The 19,818-nt window shown below is 53.1% G+C and overlaps 2 protein-coding genes across 5 annotated transcripts in view; one reads left to right on the forward strand and one right to left on the reverse strand.

Annotated features, from left to right (window-relative positions):
- LOC109881066 (guanine nucleotide-binding protein G(t) subunit alpha-2-like) overlaps positions 1-14,854 on the reverse strand; it is a 48,037-nt gene extending 33,183 nt beyond the window's left edge. The window contains exon 1 of the mRNA XM_031794777.1: positions 14,124-14,854. The gene's annotated coding sequence lies outside the window, so the exon portion shown is untranslated. The remainder of the gene's footprint in view (positions 1-14,123) is intronic.
- LOC109885828 (AMP deaminase 2-like) overlaps positions 1-19,818 on the forward strand; it is a 113,345-nt gene that overhangs the window by 6,762 nt on the left and 86,765 nt on the right. Inside the window, exon 2 of one of the 4 annotated variants that reach the window (XM_031794770.1) lies at positions 19,463-19,592. In XM_031794770.1, coding sequence (XP_031650630.1) covers positions 19,487-19,592 — 106 coding nt within the window. In that variant the 5' untranslated portion in view covers positions 19,463-19,486. Of the gene's footprint in view, positions 1-19,148; positions 19,593-19,818 lie in introns of those variants that run through there. The other 3 variants (XM_031794773.1, XM_031794772.1, XR_004203749.1) reach the window with 3 other exon arrangements.

Raw genomic sequence — 19,818 nt, forward strand, 5'->3', positions numbered from 1 at the left:
GTGAGCTGACGACTGCTGTCGGCTCTGTCCTCCGCAGTCGCCGCACGAGCGCTGGTCCCCTGAAGTGCGCTGACGACTGCTGTCGGCTCTGTCCTCCGCAGTCGCCCCACGAGCGCTGGTCCCCTGAAGTGAGCTGACGACTGCTGTCGGCTCTGTCCTCCGCAGTCGCCCCACGAGCGCTGGTCCCCTGAAGTGAGCTGACGACTGCTGTCGGCTCTGTCCTCCGCAGTCGCCCCACGAGCGCTGGTCCCCTGAAGTGTGCTGACGACTGCTGTCGGCTCTGTCCTCCGGCAGTCGCCGCACGAGCGCTGGTCCCCTGAAGTGAGCTGACGACTGCTGTCGGCTCTGTCCTCCGCAGTCGCCCCACGAGCGCTGGTCCCCTGAAGTGTGCTGACGACTGCTGTCGGCTCTGTCCTCCGGCAGTCGCCGCACGAGCGCTGGTCCCCTGAAGTGAGCTGACGACTGCTGTCGGCTCTGTCCTCCGGCAGTCGCCGCACGAGCGCTGGTCCCCTGAAGTGAGCTGACGACTGCTGTCGGCTCTGTCCTCCGCAGTCGCCGCACGAGCGCTGGTCCCCTGAAGTGAGCTGACGACTGCTGTCGGCTCTGTCCTCCGCAGTCGCCCCACGAGCGCTGGTCCCCTGAAGTGAGCTGACGACTGCTGTCGGCTCTGTCCTCCGCAGTCGCCCCACGAGCGCTGGTCCCCTGAAGTGTGCTGACGACTGCTGTCGGCTCTGTCCTCCGGCAGTCGCCGCACGAGCGCTGGTCCCCTGAAGTGAGCTGACGACTGCTGTCGGCTCTGTCCTCCGCAGTCGCCGCACGAGCGCTGGTCCCCTGAAGTGAGCTGACGACTGCTGTCGGCTCTGTCCTCCGCAGTCTCCCCACGAGCGCTGGTCCCCTGAAGTGAGCTGACGACTGCTGTCGGCTCTGTCCTCCGGCAGTCGCCGCACGAGCGCTGGTCCCCTGAAGTGAGCTGACGACTGCTGTCGGCTCTGTCCTCCGCAGTCGCCGCACGAGCGCTGGTCCCCTGAAGTGAGCTGACTACTGCTGTCGGCTCTGTCCTCCGCAGTCGCCGCACGAGCGCTGGTCCCCTGAAGTGAGCTGACGACTGCTGTCGGCTCTGTACTCCGGCAGTCGCCGCACGAGCGCTGGTCCCCTGAAGTGAGCTGACGACTGCTGTCGGCTCTGTCCTCCGCAGTCGCCCCACGAGCGCTGGTCCCCTGAAGTGTGCTGACGACTGCTGTCGGCTCTGTCCTCCGGCAGTCGCCGCACGAGCGCTGGTCCCCTGAAGTGAGCTGACGACTGCTGTCGGCTCTGTCCTCCGGCAGTCGCCGCACGAGCGCTGGTCCCCTGAAGTGAGCTGACGACTGCTGTCGGCTCTGTCCTCCGCAGTCGCCGCACGAGCGCTGGTCCCCTGAAGTGAGCTGACGACTGCTGTCGGCTCTGTCCTCCGCAGTCGCCCCACGAGCGCTGGTCCCCTGAAGTGAGCTGACGACTGCTGTCGGCTCTGTCCTCCGCAGTCGCCCCACGAGCGCTGGTCCCCTGAAGTGTGCTGACGACTGCTGTCGGCTCTGTCCTCCGGCAGTCGCCGCACGAGCGCTGGTCCCCTGAAGTGAGCTGACGACTGCTGTCGGCTCTGTCCTCCGCAGTCGCCGCACGAGCGCTGGTCCCCTGAAGTGAGCTGACGACTGCTGTCGGCTCTGTCCTCCGCAGTCTCCCCACGAGCGCTGGTCCCCTGAAGTGAGCTGACGACTGCTGTCGGCTCTGTCCTCCGGCAGTCGCCGCACGAGCGCTGGTCCCCTGAAGTGAGCTGACGACTGCTGTCGGCTCTGTCCTCCGCAGTCGCCGCACGAGCGCTGGTCCCCTGAAGTGAGCTGACTACTGCTGTCGGCTCTGTCCTCCGCAGTCGCCGCACGAGCGCTGGTCCCCTGAAGTGAGCTGACGACTGCTGTCGGCTCTGTACTCCGGCAGTCGCCGCACGAGCGCTGGTCCCCTGAAGTGAGCTGACGACTGCTGTCGGCTCTGTCCTCCGCAGTCGCCGCACGAGCGCTGGTCCCCTGAAGTGAGCTGACGACTGCTGTCGGCTCTGTCCTCCGGCAGTCGCCGCACGAGCGCTGGTCCCCTGAAGTGAGCTGACGACTGCTGTCGGCTCTGTCCTCCGGCAGTCGCCGCACGAGCGCTGGTCCCCTGAAGTGAGCTGACGACTGCTGTCGGCTCTGTCCTCCGGCAGTCGCCGCACGAGCGCTGGTCCCCTGAAGTGAGCTGACGACTGCTGTCGGCTCTGTCCTCCGCAGTCGCCGCACGAGCGCTGGTCCCCTGAAGTGCGCTGACGACTGCTGTCGGCTCTGTCCTCCGCAGTCGCCGCACGAGCGCTGGTCCCCTGAAGTGCGCTGACGACTGCTGTCGGCTCTGTCCTCCGCAGTCGCCGCACGAGCGCTGGTCCCCTGAAGTGAGCTGACGACTGCTGTCGGCTCTGTCCTCCGCAGTCGCCGCACGAGCGCTGGTCCCCTGAAGTGCGCTGACGACTGCTGTCGGCTCTGTCCTCCGGCAGTCGCCGCACGAGCGCTGGTCCCCTGAAGTGAGCTGACGACTGCTGTCGGCTCTGTCCTCCGGCAGTCGCCGCACGAGCGCTGGTCCCCTGAAGTGAGCTGACGACTGCTGTCGGCTCTGTCCTCCGGCAGTCGCCGCACGAGCGCTGGTCCCCTGAAGTGAGCTGACGACTGCTGTCGGCTCACTCCTCCGCAGTCGCCGCACGAGCGCTGGTCCCCTGAAGTGCGCTGACGACTGCTGTCGGCTCTGTCCTCCGCAGTCGCCGCACGAGCGCTGGTCCCCTGAAGTGAGCTGACGACTGCTGTCGGCTCTGTCCTCCGCAGTCGCCCCACGAGCGCTGGTCCCCTGAAGTGTGCTGACGACTGCTGTCGGCTCTGTCCTCCGCAGTCGCCGCACGAGCGCTGGTCCCCTGAAGTGAGCTGACGACTGCTTTCGGCTCTGTCCTCCGCACGAGCCGCACGAGCCCTGGTCCCCTGAAGTGAGCTGACGACTGCTGTCGGCTCTGTCCTCCGCAGTCGCCGCACGAGCGCTGGTCCCCTGAAGTGAGCTGACGACTGCTGTCGGCTCTGTCCTCCGCAGTCGCCGCACGAGCGCTGGTCCCCTGAAGTGCGCTGACGACTGCTGTCGGCTCTGTCCTCCGCAGTCGCCGCACGAGCGCTGGTCCCCTGAAGTGAGCTGACGACTGCTGTCGGCTCTGTCCTCCGCAGTCGCCGCACGAGCGCTGGTCCCCTGAAGTGCGCTGACGACTGCTGTCGGCTCTGTCCTCCGGCAGTCGCCGCACGAGCGCTGGTCCCCTGAAGTGAGCTGACGACTGCTGTCGGCTCTGTCCTCCGGCAGTCGCCGCACGAGCGCTGGTCCCCTGAAGTGAGCTGACGACTGCTGTCGGCTCTGTCCTCCGCAGTCGCCGCACGAGCGCTGGTCCCCTGAAGTGAGCTGACGACTGCTGTCGGCTCTGTCCTCCGCAGTCGCCGCACGAGCGCTGGTCCCCTGAAGTGAGCTGACGACTGCTGTCGGCTCTGTCCTACGCAGTCGCCGCACGAGCGCTGGTCCCCTGAAGTGCGCTGACGACTGCTGTCGGCTCTGTCCTCCGGCAGTCGCCGCACGAGCGCTGGTCCCCTGAAGTGAGCTGACGACTGCTGTCGGCTCTGTCCTCCGGCAGTCGCCGCACGAGCGCTGGTCCCCTGAAGTGAGCTGACGACTGCTGTCGGCTCTGTCCTCCGGCAGTCGCCGCACGAGCGCTGGTCCCCTGAAGTGAGCTGACGACTGCTGTCGGCTCTGTCCTCCGCAGTCGCCGCACGAGCGCTGGTCCCCTGAAGTGCGCTGACGACTGCTGTCGGCTCTGTCCTCCGCAGTCGCCGCACGAGCGCTGGTCCCCTGAAGTGAGCTGACGACTGCTGTCGGCTCTGTCCTCCGCAGTCGCCGCACGAGCGCTGGTCCCCTGAAGTGAGCTGACGACTGCTGTCGGCTCTGTCCTCCGCAGTCGCCGCACGAGCGCTGGTCCCCTGAAGTGCGCTGACGACTGCTGTCGGCTCTGTCCTCCGGCAGTCGCCGCACGAGCGCTGGTCCCCTGAAGTGAGCTGACGACTGCTGTCGGCTCTGTCCTCCGGCAGTCGCCGCACGAGCGCTGGTCCCCTGAAGTGAGCTGACGACTGCTGTCGGCTCTGTCCTCCGCAGTCGCCGCACGAGCGCTGGTCCCCTGAAGTGCGCTGACGACTGCTGTCGGCTCTGTCCTCCGCAGTCGCCGCACGAGCGCTGGTCCCCTGAAGTGAGCTGACGACTGCTGTCGGCTCTGTCCTCCGCAGTCGCCGCACGAGCGCTGGTCCCCTGAAGTGAGCTGACGACTGCTGTCGGCTCTGTCCTCCGCAGTCGCCGCACGAGCGCTGGTCCCCTGAAGTGAGCTGACGACTGCTGTCGGCTCTGTCCTCCGCAGTCGCCGCACGAGCGCTGGTCCCCTGAAGTGAGCTGACGACTGCTGTCGGCTCTGTCCTCCGCAGTCGCCCCACGAGCGCTGGTCCCCTGAAGTGAGCTGAAGACTGCTGTCGGCTCTGTCCTCCGCAGTCGCCCCACGAGCGCTGGTCCCCTGAAGTGTGCTGACGACTGCTGTCGGCTCTGTCCTCCGCAGTCGCCGCACGAGCGCTGGTCCCCTGAAGTGAGCTGACGACTGCTGTCGGCTCTGTCCTCCGGCAGTCGCCGCACGAGCGCTGGTCCCCTGAAGTGAGCTGACGACTGCTGTCGGCTCACTCCTCCGCAGTCGCCGCACGAGCGCTGGTCCCCTGAAGTGCGCTGACGACTGCTGTCGGCTCTGTCCTCCGCAGTCGCCGCACGAGCGCTGGTCCCCTGAAGTGAGCTGACGACTGCTGTCGGCTCTGTCGTCCGCAGTCGCCCCACGAGCGCTGGTCCCCTGAAGTGTGCTGACGACTGCTGTCGGCTCTGTCCTCCGCAGTCGCCGCACGAGCGCTGGTCCCCTGAAGTGAGCTGACGACTGCTTTCGGCTCTGTCCTCCGCACGAGCCGCACGAGCCCTGGTCCCCTGAAGTGAGCTGACGACTGCTGTCGGCTCTGTCCTCCGCAGTCGCCGCACGAGCGCTGGTCCCCTGAAGTGAGCTGACGACTGCTGTCGGCTCTGTCCTCCGCAGTCGCCGCACGAGCGCTGGTCCCCTGAAGTGCGCTGACGACTGCTGTCGGCTCTGTCCTCCGCAGTCGCCGCACGAGCGCTGGTCCCCTGAAGTGAGCTGACGACTGCTGTCGGCTCTGTCCTCCGCAGTCGCCGCACGAGCGCTGGTCCCCTGAAGTGCGCTGACGACTGCTGTCGGCTCTGTCCTCCGGCAGTCGCCGCACGAGCGCTGGTCCCCTGAAGTGAGCTGACGACTGCTGTCGGCTCTGTCCTCCGGCAGTCGCCGCACGAGCGCTGGTCCCCTGAAGTGAGCTGACGACTGCTGTCGGCTCTGTCCTCCGCAGTCGCCGCACGAGCGCTGGTCCCCTGAAGTGAGCTGACGACTGCTGTCAGCTCTGTCCTCCGCAGTCGCCGCACGAGCGCTGGTCCCCTGAAGTGAGCTGACGACTGCTGTCGGCTCTGTCCTACGCAGTCGCCGCACGAGCGCTGGTCCCCTGAAGTGCGCTGACGACTGCTGTCGGCTCTGTCCTCCGGCAGTCGCCGCACGAGCGCTGGTCCCCTGAAGTGAGCTGACGACTGCTGTCGGCTCTGTCCTCCGGCAGTCGCCGCACGAGCGCTGGTCCCCTGAAGTGAGCTGACGACTGCTGTCGGCTCTGTCCTCCGGCAGTCGCCGCACGAGCGCTGGTCCCCTGAAGTGAGCTGACGACTGCTGTCGGCTCTGTCCTCCGCAGTCGCCGCACGAGCGCTGGTCCCCTGAAGTGCGCTGACGACTGCTGTCGGCTCTGTCCTCCGCAGTCGCCGCACGAGCGCTGGTCCCCTGAAGTGAGCTGACGACTGCTGTCGGCTCTGTCCTCCGCAGTCGCCGCACGAGCGCTGGTCCCCTGAAGTGAGCTGACGACTGCTGTCGGCTCTGTCCTCCGCAGTCGCCGCACGAGCGCTGGTTCCCTGAAGTGAGCTGACGACTGCTGTCGGCTCTGTCCTCCGCAGTCGCCGCACGAGCGCTGGTCCCCTGAAGTGAGCTGACGACTGCTGTCGGCTCTGTCCTCCGCAGTCGCCCCACGAGCGCTGGTCCCCTGAAGTGAGCTGAAGACTGCTGTCGGCTCTGTCCTCCGCAGTCGCCCCACGAGCGCTGGTCCCCTGAAGTGTGCTGACGACTGCTGTCGGCTCTGTCCTCCGCAGTCGCCGCACGAGCGCTGGTCCCCTGAAGTGAGCTGACGACTGCTGTCGGCTCTGTCCTCCGCAGTCGCCGCACGAGCGCTGGTCCCCTGAAGTGAGCTGACGACTGCTGTCGGCTCTGTCCTCCGCAGTCGCCGCACGAGCGCTGGTCCCCTGAAGTGAGCTGACGACTGCTGTCGGCTCTGTCCTACGCAGTCGCCGCACGAGCGCTGGTCCCCTGAAGTGCGCTGACGACTGCTGTCGGCTCTGTCCTCCGGCAGTTGCCGCACGAGCGCTGGTCCCCTGAAGTGAGCTGACGACTGCTGTCGGCTCTGTCCTCCGGCAGTCGCCGCACGAGCGCTGGTCCCCTGAAGTGAGCTGACGACTGCTGTCGGCTCTGTCCTCCGGCAGTCGCCGCACGAGCGCTGGTCCCCTGAAGTGAGCTGACGACTGCTGTCGGCTCTGTCCTCCGCAGTCGCCGCACGAGCGCTGGTCCCCTGAAGTGCGCTGACGACTGCTGTCGGCTCTGTCCTCCGCAGTCGCCGCACGAGCGCTGGTCCCCTGAAGTGAGCTGACGACTGCTGTCGGCTCTGTCCTCCGCAGTCGCCGCACGAGCGCTGGTCCCCTGAAGTGAGCTGACGACTGCTGTCGGCTCTGTCCTCCGCAGTCGCCGCACGAGCGCTGGTCCCCTGAAGTGAGCTGACGACTGCTGTCGGCTCTGTCCTCCGCAGTCGCCGCACGAGCGCTGGTCCCCTGAAGTGAGCTGACGACTGCTGTCGGCTCTGTCCTCCGCAGTCGCCCCACGAGCGCTGGTCCCCTGAAGTGAGCTGAAGACTGCTGTCGGCTCTGTCCTCCGCAGTCGCCCCACGAGCGCTGGTCCCCTGAAGTGTGCTGACGACTGCTGTCGGCTCTGTCCTCCGCAGTCGCCGCACGAGCGCTGGTCCCCTGAAGTGAGCTGACGACTGCTGTCGGCTCTGTCCTCCGCAGTCGCCGCACGAGCGCTGGTCCCCTGAAGTGAGCTGACGACTGCTGTCGGCTCTGTCCTCCGCAGTCGCCGCACGAGCGCTGGTCCCCTGAAGTGAGCTGACGACTGCTGTCGGCTCTGTCCTCCGCAGTCGCCGCACGAGCGCTGGTCCCCTGAAGTGAGCTGACGACTGCTGTCGGCTCTGTCCTCCGCAGTCGCCCCACGAGCGCTGGTCCCCTGAAGTGAGCTGACGACTGCTGTCGGCTCTGTCCTCCGCAGTCGCCGCACGAGCGCTTGTCCCCTGAAGTGAGCTGACGACTGCTGTCGGCTCTGTCCTCCGCAGTCGCCGCACGAGCGCTGGTCCCCTGAAGTGAGCTGACGACTGCTGTCGGCTCTGTCCTCCGCAGTCGCCGCACGAGCGCTGGTCCCCTGAAGTGAGCTGACGACTGCTGTCGGCTCTGTCCTCCGCAGTCCCCGCACGAGCGCTGGTCCCCTGAAGTGAGCTGACGACTGCTGTCGGCTCTGTCCTCCGCAGTCGCCGCACGAGCGCTGGTCCCCTGAAGTGAGCTGACGACTGCTGTCGGCTCCTTTGAAGCCGTTTAGCTCTTCATTTTTTATTATGCTCCACCTGTTTTATAAAAAAATATATATATATATTTAACCTTTATTTAACGAGGCTAGTCAGTTTAAGAACAAATTCTTATTGACAATGACGGCCTACCAAAAGGCAAAAGGCCTCCTGTCAGGGACGGGTGCCTGGGATTATTAAAAATATAGGACTGAAGAGACAACACTACATAAAGAGAGAAGACAACAACATAGCAAGGCAGCAACACAACATGGCAGAAGCACAACATAGTAGCAGCACAAAACAGGGTACAAACATTGTGTTGGGCACAGACAACTGTGTTGGGCACAGACAACAGCACAAAGGGCAAGAAGGTAGAGACAACAATACATCATGCAAAGCAGCCACAACTGTCAGTAAGAGTATCCATGATGGAGTTTTTGAATGAAGAGATGGAGGTAAAACGGTCCAGTTTGAGTGTTTGTTGCAGCTCGTTCCAGTCGCTAGCTGCAGCAAACTGAAAAGAGGAGCGACCCGGGGATGTGTGTGCTTTGGGGACCTTTAACCACATGTGACTGGCAGAACGGGTGTTGTATGTGGACGATGAGGGCTGTAGTAGATCTCTCAGATAGGGGGGAGTGAGGCCTAAGAGGGTTTTATAAATAAGGATCAACCAGTGGGTCTTGCAACGGGTATACAGAGATGACCAGTTTACAGAGGAGTATAGAGTGCAGTGATGTGTCCCTCTGGGATATGTGGGATGCTAGCATCCCACCTGACCAAAAGCCATGGAAAATGCAGAGCGCCAAATTCAAATAAATTAATATAAAAATCAGACTTTCATTAAATCACACATGCAAGACAGCAAATTAAAGCTACACTTGTTGTGAATCCAGCCAACATGTCAGATTTCAAAAAGGCTTTTCGGTGAAAGCAAACGATGCTATTATCTGAGGATAGCACCTCCGTAAACAGAGAGAGAGAAGCGTATTTCAACCCTGCAGGTGCGACACAAAACGTAGAAATAAAAATATAAATCATGCCTTACCTTTGACGAGCTTCTTCTGTTGGCACTCCAATATGTCCCATAAACATCACAAATGGTCCTTTTGTTTGAATAATTCCATCTAAATATATCCAAAATGTCCATTTATTTGGCGCGTTTGATCCAGAATAACATCGGTTCCAACTTGCGTAACGTGACTCCAAAATATCTGTTACCTGTAAACTTTGCCAAAACATTTGAAACTACTTTTGTAATACAACTTAAGTTTTTTTAAACGTAAATAATCAATGAAATTGAAGACGGGATGATCTGTGTTCAATACAGGAGGAAAACAAACTGTAGCTAGCTTTCTGGTCATGCGCCTCTAACAGTACACTTCAAGTGACCCTCGTTCAAGATGGCCGTACTTCTTCATTACACAAAGGAAAAACCTCAACCACTTTCTAAAGACTGTTGACATCCAGTGGAAGCGATAGGAACTGCAAGAAGGTCCCTTAGAAATCTGGATTCCCAATGAAACCCCATTGAAAAGAGAGTGACCTCAAAAAAAAAATCTGAATGGTTTGTCCTCGGGGTTTCGCCTGCAAAATACGTTCTGTTATTCTCACAGACATGATTCAAACAGTTTTAGAAACATAAGAGTGTTTTCTATCCAAATCCACTACTAATATGCATATCTTATCTTCTGGGGATGAGTAGCAGGCAGTTGAATTTGGGCATGCATTTCATCCGTACGTGAAAATACTGCCCCCAGTCACCTAGAAGTTGTTTAAGGAGCATCGGTGACAAATCTGATGGCCGAATGGTAAAGAACGAATCAAATCAAATTTTATTTGTTACATACACATGGTTAGCAGATGTTAATGTGAGTGTATCGAAATGCTTGTGCTTCTAGTTCCGACCATGCAGTAATATCTAACAAGTAATCCAACAATTTCACAACAACTACCTTATACACACAAGTGTAAAGGAATGAATAAGAATATGTACATAAAAATATATGGATGAGCGATGGCCGAACGGCATAGGCAAAATGCAGTTGATGGTATAGAGTACATATGAGATGAGTTGTGTAGGGCATGTAAATATTATTCAAAGTGGCGTTGTTTAAAGTGACTAGTGATACATTGATTACATCCAATTTTCTATTATTAAAGTGGCTAGAGTTGAGTCAGTATGTTGGCAGCAGCCACTCAATGTTAGTGATGGCTGTTTAACAGTCTGATGGCCTTGAGATAGAAGCTGTTTTGTCTCTCTGTCCCAGCTTTGATGCACCTGTACTGACCTCGCCTTCTGGATGATAGCGGGATGAACAGGCAGTGGCTCGGGTGGTTGCTGTCCTTGATGAACTTTTTTGGCCTTCCTGTGACATCGGGTGGTGTAGGTGTCCTGGAGGGCAGGTAGTTTGCCCCCGGCGATGCATTGTGCAGACCTCACTACCCTCTGGAGAGCCTTACGGTTGTGGGCGGAGCAGTTGCCGTACCAGGCGGTGAACATCTAGCCGCTCGAGAGCACCCTTACCTGCCGATCTATAAATTACGTCTTCATAATCTAGCTCTGGGTAGGATGGTTATCTGAATCAAATCAAATCAAACTTTATTTGTCACATTCGCCGAATACAACAAGTTCCCACAAATAAATGCTTACTTACAAGCCCTTAACCAGCAATGCAGTTCAAGAAGAGTTCAGAAAATATTTTAAAAATCAACTAAAGTAAAAAAAATATGAAAAGTAACACAACAACATAACAGTAACGAGGCATTATACAGGGGGTACCGGTACAGAGTCAATGTGGAGACTGTATTACAGAGGGAACCGGTACAGAGTCAATGTGGAGACTGTATTACAGAGGGAACCGGTACCGAGTCAGTGTGGAGGCTGTATTACAGAGGGAACCGGTACCGAGTCAGTGTGGAGACTGTATTACAGAGGGAACCGGTACCGAGTCAGTGTGGAGGCTGTATTACAGAGGGAACCGGTACAGAGTCAGCGTGGAGACTGTATTACAGAGGGAACCGGTACCGAGTCAGTGTGGAGGCTGTATTACAGAGGGAACCGGTACCGAGTCAGTGTGGAGACTGTATTACAGAGGGAACCGGTACCGAGTCAGTGTGGAGACTGTATTACAGAGGGAACCGGTACAGAGTCAGTGTGGAGACTGTATTACAGAGGGAACCGGTACCGAGTCAGTGTGGAGACTGTATTACAGAGGGAACCGGTACCGAGTCAGTGTGGAGACTGTATTACAGAGGGAACCGGTACAGAGTCAGTGTGGAGGCTGTATTACAGAGGGAACCGGTACCGAGTCAGTGTGCGGGGGTACAGGTTAGAGGTAAGTTGTACATGTAGGTAGGGGTAAAGTGACTATGCATAAATAATAAACAGCAAGTAGCAGCAGTGTACAAGACAAATGGAGGAAGGGGGTCAATGTAAATATTCCAGTGGCCATTTGATTAATTGTTCAGCAGTCTTATGGCTTGGGGGTAGAAGCTGATAAGGAGTCTTTTGGTCCTAGAATTGGCACTCCGGTACCGCTTGCCGTGCGGTAGCAGAGATACAGGTCTTTGACTTGGGTGACTGGAGTCTCTGATAACTTTTAGGGCCTTCCTCTGACATCGCCTGATATATAGGTCCTGGATGTCAGGAAGCTTGACCCCAGTGATGTACGGAGCCGTACGCATTACCCTCTGTAACGCCATACGGTCGGATGCAGAACAGAACTTTTTGAGTCTTTTCAGTCTTCTGAGGAGGAAAGGTTTTGTCATTCCCTCTTCACGACTGTCTTGGTGTGTTTGGGCCATGATAGATCGTTGGTGATGTGGACACCGAGGAACTTGAAACTCTCGACTGGCTCTCGATCTGTGAATATGTTGGGGCAGTATGCGAATTGGAGTGGGTCTAGGGTATCCGGGAGAAATCAGGGTTAGTTTGGCAGCTGGTGTATAAGAGGCGTGATTATGATAGAGGAAACCAAGTCTAGATTTAACTTTAGCCTGCAGCTTTGATGTGTGATGAGAGAAGGACAGTGTACCATCTAGCCATACCCTCAAGTACTTGTATGAGTTGACTACAAGCTCCAAATTCTCAGGGTAGTAATCACAGCTGTGGGGAGAGGGGCATTCATCTTACCTAACCACATGACCTTTGTTTTGGAGGTGTTCAGAACAAGGTTAAGGGCAGAGAAAGCTTGTTGGACACTAAGAAAGCTTTGTTGTAGAACGTTTAACACAATATCCCAGGAGGGGCCAGTTGAGTAAAAGACTGTATCATCTGCATATAAATGGATGAGAGAGCTTCCTACTGCCTGAGCTATGTTGTTGATGTAAATTGAGAAGAGCGTGGGGCCTAGGACCGAACCTTGGGGTACTCCCTTGGTGACAGGCAGTGGCTGAGACAGCAGTTGTTCTGACTTTATACACTGCACTCTTTGAGAGAGGTAGTTAGCAACCCAGGCCAAAACCCCCTCAGAGACACCAATACTTCTTAGTCGGCCCACAATGGAATGGTCTACCGTATCAAAAGCTTTGGCCAAGTCAATAAAAAAAGCTGCACAATATTGCTTAGAATCAAGCGCAATGGTGACATCATTGAGGGCCTTTAAGTTTGCAGTGACACATCCATAACCTGAGCTGAAACCAGATTGCATACCAGAGTGAATACTATAGACATCAAGAAAGCCAGTCAGTTGATTATTGACACGTTTTTCCAACACTTTTGGTAAACAGGGCAAAAAAGAAATAGGCCTATAACACTTTAAATAAAGGACGAACCGTGGCTGCCTTCCAAGCAATGGAACCTCGCCAAAGAGGAGAGACAGGTTAAAAAGGTCAGAGAGAGGCTTGGTGATTGTAGGGGCAGCAACCTTAAAGAAGAAAGGGTCTAAACCATCTGACCCAGATGTTTTTTGGGGGTCAAGTTTAAGGAGCTCCTTTAGCACCTCAGACTCAGTGACCGTCTGCAGGGAGAAACTTTGTAGCGGGGCAGGGGAAAAGAGGGAGGAGCATCAGGGCTAGTCGCATTAGAAGGTGTGGGAGATGAGGTGTTGGACAGGCATGGAGGCATAGCTGAGTCAAATAGGAATCCTGACTTAATGAAGTGGTGATTAAAGAGCTCAGCCATGTGCTTCTTGTCAGTAACAACCATATCATCAACATTAAGGGACATGGGCACCTGTGAGGAGGAGGGTTTATTCTCCATACGGTGTCACTAAGAACACCACTGTCCATTGACCGTAACTGACTCTGAGTAACTGTAAGGAATTGTATAATATCTGTACATTATAGGAAGACGCTTGGGTGTGGAAAAGACATACTATGCGTTAACTGTTTCTTAGGAACACCTGTAATTACAAAAGTACAACTCTTGATGTTTTTGCTTTAGATTGAGACTAAGGATCAGTGGTCGACACGTAACAAGTGCATTAAGAGATCAATTGTACAAGTCATATGCCTGTGTGTTGAACTATGCTGTTGGTAACAGATGGTTAAAGGGAACTAAGCCAGTTTCCTGTTGATGCTATGCTCTAGTCTTACTTCTGCAAGCACATGATAGCAAATAGAGGAAGAAGGGAAACTAACTGCCAATAACACAATAAGCTGAACTCTGCCTAGCAGAGACAACTTTGTATTAGTAACTGATAATTATGGGTTTATATGGTATTAAGTTATGGGACATCATCCCTTACAATTACTCTCTCTAGCTTGACACATTTGTATTGCTCTTTCTAGTGTCAATTCACTCTCACCATGTAACTTTTTCTCATCCCCTTGTCTCTCACTGTCACGCCCTGACCGTAGATTGCTTTGTATGTTTCTATTTTTTGTTTGGTCAGGGTGTGATGTGGGTGGGCATTCTATGTTTGTATGTCTAGGTTTTGTATTTCTATGTTTTGCCCGGGTATGGTTCTCAATCAGGGACAGCTGTCTTTCGTTGTCTCTGATCTAGAACCATACTTAGGAAGCCTGTTTTCCCACTGTTAGTTGTGGGTGGTTGCTTTCTGTTTGTGTATCTGCACCTGACAGAACTGTTTCGGTTGTTCTCTTTGTTGTTTTGCATTTTAGTGTTCAGTTTCGAATAAAAAACATGAACACGTTGCACCTTGGTCCTCACCTTCTTCCACCAACGTCCGTGACACTCACCCCCCATGAAAATTCTTTCTCGTAACACTGAGTCTGCAATTTGACTGAAATTACACAACTGACATTTCAGTTTTAAGTCCATAATAACAACATTCTTTGTTTCATTTCTGACATCTACTGTTGAAAACATACCTCTCAAATTTTTTGTTTCTTCTGGGAGTACAAAAATACAGACATTTGGCTAATCTGCTTGCTCCTGATCTGTTATCTGAAAGCTATTGTAGACATTAATGGCGTCCAAGCCAGGTACTGTGAGAAACGGTGCGACCTTCTGTGCGTCGTCTTTTTCAGCACGCCGTCAGATAGTGAAACGCTGCTTGAACCGCTTTTCCAATGTTCTTCAACGTTGTCGTTAAGTTTCAGATCTGTTCTTTAGCTGCTCCATGTCGTTATCCAGCTAACACTGCAAAACAATGATTCCTCGCGCCAATAGTCCTTGCAGGGGTTCTGCCGTGAAGTCTTGGAGCCCCAAAACGTCTCGACTGCAGATATAGCGAAGTCCAGCTTCTTGATGTCCAGACATTTGTGTTATACAATTAATCAGTGTGGCTATAAATACCACAGAATCCACCTTCTTCACAATGAGGGTATCCAGATCACTCAATTGACTTAAAACTTAAAACTAGCAAATGGTTGCAATGCCTCCACTGCCATATCTTCAACACTGTTGTCTCTTGCCCCTTCGACTCTCTTCACTGCCTCCACGTAAGAGATCCGCTGAGCAGCCTTGACACCTCAACCTCCTTCCCCCTAACAGGGCACTGAAGGAAGTCCGGAGCACGATCAATTGCAACATTTTCCATTCACAGACTCTTCAATATCATACTTCTCTCGTCTGTAAACATTTGACACTTGTCAGAATCTGTAGAAACTAGGGCCTGGACTTGTCTACCCACTCACCAAGAGGGAGCTCATTTACCACAAACTCATTGACTGAGTGCGATGTAAAAGGCCTCCTCATTGTCATAACACAACACTGCAATTCAAATCAAACTGTATTTGTAACATGCTTTGCTGAAAACAACAGGTGTGCATCTCCCCTGGGTCAATTCCTCAGTTACTTCAGCCACTCAAATGCACCCATTGTTGTTATTTTGGTGTGCAGGAGGTGTATCTGTGTTGGAGGAGCTGTCAAATCGGTTCAGCGGCTGCTCTTGTTGTGATTGTCACTAAACGTCCTTAAATCACACTCGCATTAGAAGTTCAGGACGAGAAAATGTAGGCTATATAGAAATAAATGCACACAAATAAATAAATAAAAATAGTTCAATTAAATAATGACGATATCAGCCTAAACCGAGGATTAGATTACAACACACATTCTAGTGTTCCAACTTGTAGCAAGGCTGCATGGGATTTATACTAATGCGACTCGGTGCATCCAATGGCAATGTCCGTGATAAGTATAACGCCGGGAACCGCTTGCTGATTTGACAGCTCCAAGGCAGTTACTGTACACCTCCAACAACATTAATACAGCTATGCATTATGGGTTAAGGCAGATCAGAATCTAGCCCCTAGTTTTGATTTACATTTGGTTGAGTTGTTAACTTGAATGTGAATTCAACGTGAAATCAACAGAAAGTGTCGCCATGTTATTGGATTTAGGTTGCAAGAAAAAAAAAGGAAAATCCCTTATGCCGCATTCCCGTGTTAGCCGGGACTAACCAAGTGGAATTGAACTTGTGTCCCACTGGGTTAAAAAAATAATAATGGTGGAATTAACATTGTTCCGACTTGAGTTGATGACATTTTGCATTTTGTCCAATCAGTTTCCCAGCATTTTACCTTTTTTTTTCAACAACAAAAAATGTATGCATTTTTTTTTAAATCAATGTGGGAAACTGATTTGCAAAATGTCATCAACGCAAGTTGGAACAATGTTAATTCCACCATTTTTTTTTTGAGCCCAGTGGGACACAAATTCAATTCCCTAGACAGCGGAGACGTTTATATTCCAGTCTAATTATTTTTATAGAATGTCACTAAATGTTCATCTGAGTCTGTGTCCCAAATGGACCATGTTCCCTATATAATGCAATACTTTATAGGATTTAGGGTGCCATTCGGGACACAGATGAGAGCTTTTTGGAGGTATTCCATTGGTGCTGCCATCTGTATTTCTGTCCGCTGAGGGACTAAGATGGACCGGACTATATGGGACTAAGATGGACTGGACTATATGGGACTAAGATGGACTGGACTATATGGGACTAAGATGGACTGGACTATATGGGACTAAAATGGACTGGACTAAAATGGATTGGACTATATGGGACTAAGATGGACTGGATTATATGGGACTAAGATGGACTGGACTATATGGGACTAAGAGGGACTGGACTATGCTGTGAATGTTGCTGAAAGCTACTGAACCTGCAATTATATAAACAAATGTAATGTGTCTTTCTGCAGGTTTCTATTCTGACATGAGGCATTTCTGTGTTAATGAGCTAAAGGTTTAAGCTTCCCCATAGACGGAGTGGAATAATCTCTTCTAGATGATAGATCTCTGTAATAACATGTCTGTCTATGCTAGTCTAGGGAGTCATCTACCCTCCACCCTCCTTCGAGAGAGAAATATTCTAGTCCAGTGACTCAATCTCTCTCTCTCTAAATATCTCTCTCTCTCTACATCTCTCTCTCTCTCTCTCTCTCTCTCTCTCTCTCTCTCTCTCTCCTCTCTCTCTCTCTCTCTCTCTCTCTCTCTCTCTCTCTCTCTCCTCTCTCTCTCTCTCTCCCTCTCGCTCTCTCTCTCTCTCTCTCTCTCTCTCTCTCTACATCTCTCTCTCTCTCTCTCTCTCTCTCTCTACATCTCTCTCTCTCTCTCTCTACATCTCTCTCTCTCTCTCTCTCTCTCTCTCTCTACATCTCTCTCTCTCTCTCTCTCTCTCTACATCTCTCTCTCTCTCTACTTCTCTCTCTCTACATCTCTCTCTCTACATCTCTCTCTCTCTCTCTCTCTCTACATCTCTCTCTCTCTCTCTCTCTCTCTCTCTCTACATCTCTCTCTCTCTCCCTCTCTCTCTCTCTACATCTCTCTCTCTTTCTCTCTCTACATCTCTCTCTCTACATCTCTCTCTCTCTCTCTCTCTCTCTCTCTCTCTCTCTACATCTCTCTCTCTCTCTCTCTCTACATCTCTCTCTCTCTCTCTCTCTCTCTCTCTCTGTATATGTATAATTGTTTGTGTGCGCTAGGGCAACAGATTCTAGATGGAATTTGTATTTGTGGTCCTGCAACACCATTATTTTTGTCTTACTGAGATTTACTTTCAGGGCCCAGGTCTGGCGGAATCTGTGCAGAAGATCTAGGTGCTAATGTAGGCCCTCCTTGGTTGGGGACAGAAGCACCAGATCATCAGCAAACAGTAGACATTCGACTTCAGATTCTAGTAGGGTGAGGCCGGGTGCTGCAGACTGTTCTAGTGCCCTCGCCAGTTCGTTCATATACACTACATGGCCAAAGTATATGGATACCCCTTTAAATAATTAGACTCAGACCCCTTCATTGCTGACAGGTGTATACGATTGAGTAGACCGCCGTGCAATCTCCATAGACAAACATTGGAAGTAGAATGGTCAATACTAAAGAGCTCAGTGACTTTCAACGTGGCACCGTGAGAGGATGCCACCTTTAAAACAAGTCAGTTTGTCCAATTTCTGCCCTGCTAGAGCTGCACCGGTCAAATATAAATCCTGTTATTGTGAAGTGGAAACGTCTCGGAGCAACAACGGTGTGGTAGGCCACACAAGCTCACAGAACAGGACCGCCGAGTGCTGAAGCACGTAGCGTGTAAAAATCATCTGTCCTCGGTTGTAACACTCACTACTAAGCTTCAAACTGCCTCTGGAAGCAACTCAGCACAATAACTGTTAGTCGGAAGCTTCATGAAATGGGTTTCCATGGCTGAGCAGCCGCACACAAGCCGAAGATCACCATGTGCAATGCCAAGCGTCGGCTGGAGTGGTGTAAAGCTCGTCGCCATTGGACTCTGGAGCAGTGGAAACGCGTTCTCTGGCATGATGAATCATGCTTCACCATCTGGCAGTCCAACAGACAAATCTGTGATTGGTGGATGCCAGAAGAACGGTACTTGCGGAGGAGAAATAATGGTCTGTGGCTGTTTTTCAGGGTTTGGTCTGGGCCCCTTAGTTCCAGTGAAGGGAAATCCTAATGCTACAGCATACAATGACAATCTAGACGATTCTGTGCTTCTTTGTGGCAACAGTTTGGCAAAGGCCCTTTCCTGTTTCAGCATGACAATGCCCCCATGCACAAAGTGAGGTCCATGCAGAAATTATTTGTCGAGATCGGTGTGGAAGAACTTGACTGGCCTGCACAGAGCCCTGACCTCAACTCCATAGAATGAAATAGAATGCTGACTGCGAGCCAGGCCTAATCACCCAACATCAGTACCCAACCTCACTAATGCTCTTGTGGCTGAATGGAAGCAAGTCTACGCAGCAATGTTCCATCATCTAGTGGAAAGCCTTCCCAGAAGAGTGGAGGCTGTTATAGCAGCAAAGGGGGACCAACTCAATTTCTTTCTTAGGTTTTTGCATTCTCCATCAAACCAATTGTTATTGTTGTTAATTTTCTGAAGTTGTCTGCTTGACATTTTTAGATTTGATAAGGAAGCTGAGATATCAAATATACTGTTTAGGTTTTCTACTGCCAAGTTTACACCTTCACTATTACAGTGGAACGTTTTGTACAGGAAGTTGTCTAGAAGGGATTACATTTGTTGTTGCCTTATTGTTTTCTGGTAGGTTTCTACACTACTTTCCTTCCATCTATAGCATTTCTTAATATTATGCAGTTCCTTTGGCTTTGATGCCTCATGATTGAGTATTGCTCTGTTCAAGTAGACTGTGATTTTGCTGTGATCTGATAGGGATGTCAGTGGACTGACTGAACGCTCTGAGAGACTCTGGGTTGAGGTCAGTGATAAAGTAGTCTACCGTACTATTCCCAAGGGATGAGCTATCTCTCTTTTTTTCTCTCTCTCTCTCTCTCTCTCTCTCTCTGTCTCTCTATCTCTCTCTACCTCTCTCTCTCTCTCTACCTCTTTCTCTCTCTCTCTCTCTCTCTGTCTGCCTAAAGGACCTTTAGTTAACTGATATTATCAGTCAGTCCTCCGTGACCACTTCTCCTTTTGCACATGACAGGGTTGTAGTTGCTGGGGCAACAGAACAGTACAGAGCAGAATGGATCTGGCTGGAGGACTGACTGTGTTGTGTGTAGCGTTGAGTAGCTCTGTCACGCCCCAGCAGCACTGTCAACATTGCATTCAGGGAAGACACACACACAGCAGAAACCCCCCGTCTCTCTGCCTCTCTCAGCATCTGTGCTACTTCTCTCGCTCTTTATCTCTCTCTCTACTTCTCCCCTCTTACTCGTGGCTCCCTAAATCTCCCTCGACAGTCTACTCCAGCTCCGCCGTGCTGCTTATAGTGTTTTCTTTCTCCAGTCTTGACTTAACCAGCCAGGGAAGATGTCCTCCAACCCGTCCCCAGGAGCAGAGTCTGGACCTGGGGCCAAACCCAAACCCCAGTCCCCCTTGAGGAAGAGGGGTAGCCTGCAGTACTCAACCAGCCCAGGTAAGGAGAGGGACCAGGGGATGAAGGGATGGGGATAGAGGGGTAGGGGGTAGTTTATATACCATGTTATCTGTGACTGAGTGTGTATGACTGATGCAGTATGAAATCTATTATTTTTCATTTAACCTTTATTTATACAGGTTATTCTCATTGAGTTGAAATCTATTTTACACGAGGGACCTGCTACTTATGTTAGTGATGCTACCGATGCAGACAGATGCACATG

This window comes from Oncorhynchus kisutch, linkage group LG17 (assembly GCF_002021735.2).
Source record: "Oncorhynchus kisutch isolate 150728-3 linkage group LG17, Okis_V2, whole genome shotgun sequence".
Taxonomy (NCBI): Eukaryota; Metazoa; Chordata; class Actinopteri; order Salmoniformes; family Salmonidae; genus Oncorhynchus; species Oncorhynchus kisutch.